The sequence below is a fragment of the Helicoverpa zea genome, chromosome 10 (genome assembly GCF_022581195.2).
Source record: "Helicoverpa zea isolate HzStark_Cry1AcR chromosome 10, ilHelZeax1.1, whole genome shotgun sequence".
Taxonomy (NCBI): domain Eukaryota; kingdom Metazoa; phylum Arthropoda; class Insecta; order Lepidoptera; family Noctuidae; genus Helicoverpa; species Helicoverpa zea.
Genome location: NC_061461.1, coordinates 12,593,120 through 12,603,529, shown reverse-complemented (window position 1 = coordinate 12,603,529; position 10,410 = coordinate 12,593,120). Strand labels below are relative to the sequence as shown.

At 40.0% G+C, this 10,410-nt stretch overlaps 1 protein-coding gene across 6 annotated transcripts in view; it reads right to left on the bottom strand.

Moving 5' to 3' along the window:
• The window catches only part of LOC124633845 (liprin-alpha-1), a 139,136-nt gene that overhangs the window by 6,180 nt on the left and 122,546 nt on the right, over positions 1–10,410 (bottom strand). For 4 of the 6 annotated variants that reach the window (XM_047169206.1, XM_047169208.1, XM_047169203.1 and 1 more), the window contains 9 exons: positions 9,455–9,562; positions 6,645–6,808; positions 4,798–4,996; positions 4,326–4,483; positions 3,560–3,921; positions 3,184–3,298; positions 2,071–2,227; positions 1,464–1,580; positions 346–453 (listed from right to left, as the gene is read on the bottom strand). In XM_047169206.1, the coding sequence (XP_047025162.1) occupies positions 364–453; positions 1,464–1,580; positions 2,071–2,227; positions 3,184–3,298; positions 3,560–3,921; positions 4,326–4,483; positions 4,798–4,996; positions 6,645–6,808; positions 9,455–9,562 (1,470 nt within the window). In that variant the 3' untranslated portion in view covers positions 346–363. The remainder of the gene's footprint in view (positions 1–345; positions 454–1,463; positions 1,581–2,070; positions 2,228–3,183; positions 3,299–3,559; positions 3,922–4,325; positions 4,484–4,797; positions 4,997–6,644; positions 6,809–9,454; positions 9,563–10,410) is intronic. The other 2 variants (XM_047169205.1, XM_047169207.1) reach the window with 2 other exon arrangements.

Below are 10,410 nucleotides of genomic sequence, written 5' to 3'. Positions count from 1 at the left end.
GCAGTGTATATAGTTACCTAGTTGAGCGTGTGGTGTCAGGAGGCGGCGTGGTCGTGCACGCGGGCGGCGCGTGCCGCATATAGCAGTGTATATAGTTACCTAGTTGAGCGTGTGGTGTCAGGAGGCGGCGTGGTCGTGCACGCGGGCGGCGCGTGCCGCATATAGCAGTGTATATAGTTACCTAGTTGAGCGTGTGGTGTCAGGAGGCGGCGTGGTCGTGCACGCGGGCGGCGCGTGCCGCATATAGCAGTGTATATAGTTACCTAGTTGAGCGTGTGGTGTCAGGAGGCGGCGTGGTCGTGCACGCGGGCGGCGCGTGCCGCATATAGCAGTGTATATAGTTACCTAGTTGAGCGTGTGGTGTCAGGAGGCGGCGTGGTCGTGCACGCGGGCGGCTCGCTCGGTGCCGCTCGTCAGCAACGCGCCGAACTCCAGCTCCAGGATCTGCCGCGCCTGCGACACATCATCATTTGTCTACATATTGACACTTACTCATGTGTCTTATAATGTATCAGAAGCAGGATCACTAAGTTCATTCAAATCTGCAAGCAAGGCTCTGTCTTAAGCCGTCTACAAACTCGCGCGCGACAAAGGGCGTGAACGCGACAAGACTATAACTATACATTCGCGCTCCGTTTTCTTTGCTTCTTTTGAATAGTTTGTTTTTCCTTTATGGCGTAACTATAAATTGCTAAAATGCAAAGTAGCCCCGCAGCTGCTGTAGTGGTTTCACTGTCCATACCGACTACAAATCCTACTTATATTATAAATGTGAAAGTTTGTGAGAATGTATGGATGTATGTTTGTTATTCAATCACGCAAAAACGGCTGGACCGATTTGATTGAAATTTGGTATGTAGATAGGTGATACCCTGGATTAACACATAGGCTACTTTTTATCAATACACCACGCGGGCGAAGCCGCTGGCGGAAGCTAGTAAACTATATTGATTGATTGACAAAAATTGGAAGATTAAATATTAAATGCTTGGCGTGCATACGCGTCAAGAGCGCGAACTATACTTCGAGCCCGGCGCGAACCTCTGCCAGTGTGGACAGTTGGCAGTTCTTGCCCCAATTCGCGCGCGATTGGCGCCGTGATTCGCGTGCGAGTGTGTAGCCGGCTTTATAGAATATCTATGTAACCAAGTAACTATTATAGTAATCTGTGATGCAACTATAAGAACACCGAATGCTTACACCTGAACCCTGTGCGAGATATTCGCAAGGTGAACATTTCCCTTCTTCAAATTACTACAAAAGCTAAAAAGGCAAGAACTCGCTTCGTGCTTTTGAAATCTAACAACGATTATCGTGACAAGAAAAAAAATTCAAATTCAATCGGGTAAAAGAAATTAAAATTAAAAGTATATGCAATCTTCATAACGTATTCTGTCTTTTGATTCCTCGTACTTTTTCAAAAATCCTCTGCAAATATATAAAGTTGTTATGTAGTACATTACCTGTGTGTTCTGCGTGGGTATCTGCAGCGCCAGCGCCATGGAGTTGGCGTCGAAGTTGTCGTCCAGCGCGATCAGCGCCCCGTGCACGCCGCTCTCTGACAGATTGTTCGCGTACTCCTACAATACAACATTATTATTTTATATTATTATTATTTCTGCTTAGAAACAGTGGGCAAAAATTGTCTACTATTCACTAGTGAGACAAATCATGGCCATCCTAATAAATCAGTATCTCACTGGTAGAGAAATTCGACCTTGAAGACAAACGACGCATGAATATTTTTTTTTTCTCTGTTGAAGTAAAAGTTACATCCTTCACTTGTTCGAGATTCAAATTCTGCACTTCCAACAAACACCAACTTTGCTCAAGTTTTTCCGGGGAAACCTGCACTATATAAAGTCTGAAGTCACCAACCCGCATTGAGCAAGCGTGGTGATTAACGCTCAATCCTTCTCCGTGTGAGAGGAGGTCTGTGTCCAGCAGTGGGACGATAAAAAGGCTGTAGCGTTATTAGAAGATCGGTTTTTTGGCTGCATCTACCTATACATTAAATTACCCTGTTTGATACCATGTTTATAACAGCCACTGATATGCTAGACTGTGTACCTTGAGGTTGATGGCGACAAGCCAGCGCTGCAGCCGCTCATTAGTCCACACGAGGACATCCCGGGTGCCGTGCTCGGCGGCGCGGCGCCGCTCTTCCAGCGCTCTCACGCTGTACCCCACGCGCTTCAAGCAAGCCACGCCAAAGTGCAACGACGTCCTGCACACACACCATACACAGTTCAAAGTCAATTTCATTTTATTTCAAATAGGCCTATAAAAGCTCTTTCGAAACGTCAAACTAGTTGCAAGGTCCCAAAGAGTTGGTCTCATGGAGAAGTACCGGCAAGAAACTCCATTATGGACACTCTTTTTAAAAGAAAATAAAATTATTTACAATAGTTTTCTATCTATTCCTGAGAACGTTGTACAATGCAAATAAAGCTAAAAATTTATTAATAATAACACAGTAACTATGGCAGCAGGGTGTGCGCTTTTCCGCACATTGCCTATAACTATAACTATATCGTCCTGATATAGTTATAGGCACACGCCTATAACTATATCAGGAAATTTCACCATATCGAGATGATTGGAGTGGCAAAATACACTACTGTGAAAATAACCTAACCACCTTATTTATCGCAAATAAAAATCTCATGACACAAAACAAATCTGTTGATATAGCTTTCAACAAGGTGAAGCATACTGCTTGAACTTAAATATTAAATTCATTACAAAATAAAACATGAACTGTATTTTAAGGATTGATGAATTCACATAATAACATATATTTTTTACTATAGTTCGGCCATTCAGAGAATGCGTTCCTGACACGTCGCGATTGAACTGACGACGTAACTTTGCAATGGCGTTGCAGTTACGATAAAAATATTTTTGCTGGTTGTTTACCGTTTTAACAATTGAGGAGCATTAAAACAACATTATTATATCAATAATCAATGAATGTAGTTACGTCGTCAGTTCAATCGCGACGTGTCAGGAACGCATTCTCTGAATGGCCGAACTATAAATGTGATGATATCGGAATATGACATAAACATTTCAAACACATGGCATAGGAGTGCCACAAGGACACATAATGGATCCAATATCATTACTGAAAAAGGAATATCCTAATATGAAACAATGTTAAATGCAAAAGGTATACGTTACCTATGAAAACTGTCGACCATTTTGAGTTGCGTCCGTAGGTCCCTCTTGGTGAGGTGCTCCAACATCCGCGCGTCTACTAGACACTCCATGAATGTCGTTCTGTATTGTGGTAAACCTGAATGACAAAATATTACATTTCAGACAACATTTTTAAATGTCAGAATGTAGATAACACGATATCAAAGGTGCTTTTCATGACAAAAGCTACCATTTCAAAGTTGACGTGAAGTGATGAATTAAACCATGACTAAAAATGCTGGATTTCGACGGTTTTCTTAAGGGACTAATTAGAGAAAATGGAAGTTTTAAAGAAGGAAAAAAATACTTCATCAAGAACTAAAGCAGCGATTTTCTTCTGCCTATTTAGAAGACTGACCTAATGAAGGCAGCCAGACGTTGCCGATCCACTCGTGGTTCATATCCCCGAAGGCGAGCGCGGCACAGGCCGTGCCCCTGGGCGCGGACGGCGACGTGAGCGACACCATCTCCTGGATGGCGAGGCGCAGCTTGAGGCGGTGCAGCGGGTTGCTGATGCCGATCTCGCGCTGGATCTCCTGGTCCGACAGCGCCGACATGATGGCGCCCGACTTCACGTTGGCGCGGCAGGCGGCCACGTACCACGCCGGCATGCCCACCCACAGCTCGAGCCAGGCTACCACGGTGGGCCCGTTCCACAGCGCGAATGGAGTGCCCGCCCGCATCGCCTCGCCCAGCAGCTCGTGCCGGTAGTCGCGCTCTCTGTATAACACACCGACCATAAAAAACAGGATCACTTTTATCTATGTAGTACCTAAATGATATAAAGAAAGCTTATGTAAGGTCGAGAGCTTCTTTATATCATTTACATTCAGGAGTTAAATACTCTTGTAAATAAGTGTAAGATTGTGAGTTATTGAATCTAAGTCCATGTCCGTGGCCTTAACAAATTGATAACTCCAAACCAGTCAATCAATCTCCTTTACCATAAGTTTCACAAAGGTAAAAAATTATAAAAAATGAACTTCCTAAAGAAGATACTTTTGAACACAAAATCTACTAATAACATCTCCAGAAGCGGTAGTGGTAGTTCAAAATCATGTCTAAAACTTGCGTCATCCGGCCCTCATTGGCTTTAAAAAGACATTTCATCGTGGTGTACTGACTTGCTCTTGGTCCTGGCATAGTCCTGGTGCGACATGGGCGCGTGCGACAGCGGCGCGTGCGGCGTCAGCGCCTCGCCCGCCGCCGCCTCGTCCGCCAGCGACGACAGCCCCAGCGAGGACACTGACGACATCGAGCGGGGACTCTGACCTTGCTGTAGCTGGGGACAAGGTTGTTAGGAATAAGATTAGAAACTCTTTGGATTTATATAAGGACATGTTAGACGTTTGATGTCTATGCAATAACTGCTTTGTATGACAGAAGTGAACGTCCGTGCACGGGACGATAAAGACACCGTTGTTACATGACACAAGCAACGCCATAAAACATCAAATTTAAAACTTTTTATGAAGTCCTGAATTTATTGAACAGTGAATTTTTGGATTAAATTACAGGATTTTTTTTCTTTTGAAAGCGGAATGGGAATCACAGTACACATGCTGGTGCAAGTCAGAAAAATTCAAGACTACTTACCGGCATTCCCGCCTTCTCCTTCTTACTAAAGAATCTTCCTAAGGAACTCTTGATGCCTCTCTTCTTCTGTTGGTGCATAGATGCGATAGAGGCGGCGGAGGCGGCGCCGGGCCGGGAGGTGGAGCCGCCCCAGGTCCCGCCCCCGAGCCCTGCGCTCGCCCCGCCCAGCGACTCTTGGCTTGAACTGGATGAAATATTGCTACGTGAAGAAATATTGTTGTCAGTTGATTTGTTTTATGTACAATGGTTATGATATTTACAACAATTTATAGCACAAACAACAAAATAAGACGTTTGCATATAGCAGTGCAGAAAAGAAATATTTTCTACTTGGTGCTGGAAAAAAAAATGTTTGAAGATTACGCTACTTATTAGCTTTATACAAATTAAATAATATAATATTTTACCAGTGATACTTAACTTTTTACCTCAACTTGATATTCTCCTAAAGGTCATGAAGAAGATTCTCTCATGATAAGGATTTAAAAATTCCTAGGCTTTAAGTCATAAATTAAGTATCACTAGCCCCATCTATAGTACCGTAAAATGTCTAGCTAAAAATGGAATTACTAAAAAGCTTTTAGCCATAAATCGACGTCTACTATGGAATCGGGGATCACACAAATAAAAACAATTAAAACATACCATTAACAATACATGATCCAATATCTATGGCGTAAGTAATTGGGTGAAAACAATTAGTAATTCCATTTTATAGAAAACATATTTATTAAAAATCTATCAATAGTCTGAAAACAATAACAAATGCATGCATATTGTGGAGAAAATAACAGTAAAAGCTGAATGTCCCGACACAACGTTCTTTCACCATAAAACTTTTTTTCTTTATTTTATTATAGAACTAGCTTCAATCAGTAATTTCACCCGCCTCCCGTGGAAACTACTAAGCGTACCCGAATGAAAAGTAAGTACATATAGCCTTCCTCATTTAATGGGCTATCTAAGACTGAAATGTATTTTACTTTTTTACAGAAATTTTTCAGCTTTATAATAGATTAATACTGGTGGCGATAGCCATATGGCAGTTCTGCTATCAATGACTGTCTTGTCTCTTTACCACTGCATTTGAGCATTACAAATATAAATCAGAACAATTTTAAACTTTAAATATAACTAGCAGACTTTACCAAACACGGATGATGAAACAAATAACTATCAACGATTCTATACATATTAGATTTAAGACAGACTCTATGGGGCACATAGTTGAACAGTGTGTCGGGACAATCGCACCACAAGTGAGCTAGGTTCACTTGCGAGTGGTACAGGGGTTTGATGCCCGGGTGAGGTAGGGCTCGAGACCTGTGCATGGGGATCCGTGCGAGGCTCCCCGACATTATTGAAGTCCTGGCAGCGTGGAAGTAAAGGGTTTTTAGATTAGTTAGTATATGGAAAATAATGTAGTGGTTAGAATGTATGAAATGTTACGCGGTGTTAAAGAGCTCAACGGAAAAGTCAATTCTGTCAGTCAACCAGAATATTAAGTGTTATAAAGCAGACTAAATAAGTTTATATAAGACTCATACATAATGTCACAACTATATCAGAATGGCACTTTTTAAGATTATTATATGTCATTTGTTAGTAAGTAGGTATGGTAGGTACATATTAAATACATGAATTCTCAAGGTGAAAGTTACTTCTAGAATATAAATCAACGCTGATATGGAAATTATTTCACTATCACCAAGTTTTTTAGGAATAAGGAAAACTTGATAGTAAACCATTAGTAAAAGTAGTATCTACCTAAGTTCATGAATAAAACCGAAGTGTGCAAGTAAGTATGATGAGCATGAAGTAGACACTATCGAAGAAGACAAACTCACGAGTCATAAGGCGGCTGATAGTGCGTCCTCAGGCGGTCTCTCTCCGCGTGTATCGCTCGGGCGGCTCGCTCCAGCCGCAGCGACCGCGCCGTGAGCGGGGACTCCGCCCCTTCAGCGGGGCCCACTGGGCCCACGCCCGGCGCTCCTTCTTCGCATAGCTGCAGCTGTGACAGTGAGGGAAAGTTAGGGAGACAGACTAGCTTGGGGATTCAGTCAAGGGAAACATTTAAAAAGTATAAATAAGACTACTGCTCCAGTTTTAAGAAAAAATCATGGTGTAATATTTGTGGTCCATCGAATTTGGGTTTAAATGTTGTATAATTGAATGACTACTAATATTCGATAATTACTGGTTGAACTTCAAATGTAGATATTTCTAAAAATCTAAGTTACACAGCTATACAATGTAACGCATGCGCAAAAGTATCGTATACAGTACAATTAATAACACTATGTGATCCCATTTCGGGTTGTATAAACTAAACATTTTAGACTATACAGTAAACTGAAAAAAAGTTTTACACTAATGTCGATTATTTGAAAGGCTAAAGTTAACATTTATAATGTTACAAATATAACAAGAATTCATAATTTTGATTTATGAAATATCATCTACACATAATTATGTTTATGAAACTGTTGGTAAACTACACATGATAACATAGGTATTGTAAACATATCTGCAGTAGGTACTGTTTATGTAAAATGACAGCTGTACTCAACATTTTTTCCTGACAAGTTCATAAGTAGAACTTTTATATTATAAATGTGGAGTACTACTGCATCGTCACACATATAATATTTTGCACATATAAGCTTCGCCTAATATCTACTTTGCGTTAAGCAGTGCTGTGCACTTCATATCACAATTATTTACGAATATTTATCACTATATTATAAGCTAGTTACTATTTAAAAACATAAAGTTATTATTTAGGATATAGCTGGCATGCCAGGTTGGTTATGACTGATTTCACAAAATATTTTTATTTATTTTGACACATTCAAAAAGGCATATAATACCAATAGGAGCTGACAATCACAATATAATAATATATGGCGTATCATGCTAAATGCTAGGGTGTTACATATTTACATATTCAAAGTGTTATATCTTGCTAATCTAAGTTAATCGTATCTCTTTCTTCAAAATTAGTATTGTAGGAAAAATACAGGAAATATCAAGCATTACTTAGACTCTTAGTCTGTCGCTGAGGAATATTAATAATACTAGAAATGCAAGCAACTTCGATAGGTATCACAATTATATGTTTTTCTAATGTATGTTGATTAAAGAGATAAACATAGTTAAGGATAAGTTTTATAAGCATCAATGCATAAGAACAATCTGCTACACAGATTTATTGGTTTACAAATTAAATAATGATGAAACACACTGCTCTCTACCACAATTACCTACCTTATTAGTTAAATGAAAAAAAAAAAAAAAACAATCAATTTGATATTTTTATCTTTATGAAAATGGAGTCTTTTGACTGTAAAGTTTCGTTGTGGAATCGTTCGTAAAAGTAAGGAGATACAAAGGTGGGTTTTAGTTAGATAAAGTCTGACACTCCTTTGTTTTTGCAGAGCAGAGTATTTCACCGTACATAATATTATTGATAGGTGAGGCAAACTTCCACACAGCAGTAAGCCATTCACGTGAATGCGTGCGTACCTTTCTTTGTATCAGTGAACCGCTAAACGTCACAATATGTCATTTGTCAATTTTGAGATGCTAAGATGGCGAAAGCCTAAATTCTAAGACATTTTGGTATTTAGTAAACAAAACAGGCGCGTGTCCAAGGTCGATTTCGGCCACGACGACTGTTTTCATATAAGGAGATCATTCATTCATCATTCATATAAGCAGATCAGCCACCTGATACAGTTGCACTCTATATTCCTTCCATTCTCATAGCCCGGTGGGATGGCAATCAGATAATCAGATAATACCGTTCTAAATTCAAATCACTTTGCCGCTCTAGAGGATAAAAACGGCTTTTGCACTCAGATATCGAGGAGCAAACTACTCTTTCCGAGATGGTGAGATGAAAAAAATATTTTAAAGATGAAATCGTTAGAAATTTTAAGATTCCAAGGAAGTTTAGTAAGTTTAGCGGATCACTCACACATTTACAGTAAGGTACCGAGCTTAGCAGTAGAATGTATGTATGTATTGTACTACTATATCGACGGACCTGGCTGGCGGGCAGCGACTCGGACGCCTGCGCCGCGCGGTAGTGCTGCGCGGGCGACATCGACGCCGGCGCCTGCGCAGCGACGTAGCACCACACCGATATTATGTTAACTTAGTGCTATATACTAATATGGCGTTCTAATGATTTGTTAGTAATGGTTGGGTAAGGTACAGTAGAATACAAATGTACAGGTTAAGTTTAAATGATCCAGAACAAGTTTATATGTTAGTAAGTACCCCAGTTGTTTAAACAAGGTGTTTGGAGAATCTACAAAACTAAATAAAAAAAAATAGCACAAAAAATCCACGTAAAATTTCGCTTCATTCTTAACACCCTGTTGAAACAGTTTTAATAATAAAAAAGTTGAATGCACACCTTCTCCGCACTACATTTTTACTATCACTTACGAGTATAATACACAAACACAATATTTTAGTATGTTATCAAAAGTTAAATTGCACTAAAAACAATTATCAATACGGCGGAGGTTTGCATAGTTCACGCTAGAATTCCACAAATTATAAAAAAGTATCATAGAATTCTATCGTTGAAGTGTAGGTAATAAGTAAGGGGATGGACAGTTGTGTATGTGTGTGCGTGCATACGTACGGTATGGTACTTGTGGTGCGCGGGCCGCATGGCGCGGGACGGCGACGCGGCGCGCGGGGGCGACTCGCCGCGCCGCGCCCGCACGTTCATGTGCTCGTAGCTGCCCACCTGCCCACACCACACCCGCTTATATACGTCCTGTGCACGCCCCGGCCATGTACACTACCAGCCTCCACACCAGTATAACGAGTTATACCAAAACTTGGTTTGAGAAACATCGAAATTGAGCTACTGGTAATAATATTGAAAGCGAAAACAGGATTGCAAACGGAGCGTCTTTCGCAAAACGGTAATAACGCGGTTGGTAAGATACAACTTCGCAAAATGCTTGCTACGCCGTAGTAATTCGCGTAGCATGCTACGTTTAGGGCGTGTCTACAGTTTATCAATGAAATTTTCCTTTGATTTGAAAATGGAACTTCTGTCATTTTTTGGTGCTTTTTTGGTACCAATTTCATTATGGCAATCCGCAATATATTAAAAACCCCAGTTTTGATGTTTCTCAAAATAGGAATTTGTTTGACCATCACCAGATTACGTGAAGTCTAGAGTGTACAAGTATGTCTTGGGGGCTATGTAGAAATGATTCTAGAGATGATGAAATTATCCCTGATACCATGAACTAAAGAGTAGGCAGATATTTTGCTGTTATTATGAATGCAAACTCTTTAGTACCAAAATTGATTAAACTATTTTTTAAAATTAATGCCAGCACTGTTGAAAAAAAATACTATTCTCAGAAAGAAAGTTTACAAATGAATTAAAAAAAATATATCTTAACAGTGCTGTCATTATTTCCAGCACACGTGATAAATGTACAAAATGACCCATCACCAAGAAAATGATTTTACTTAATAAAAGTTTTGTGGAGAAGCAGAAATCTTAAGTTGAAGCTGTAATAAAGTTATTTATCCACAACCTTTTTACTTTTCTGTACATAGTGAAATATATCCTTA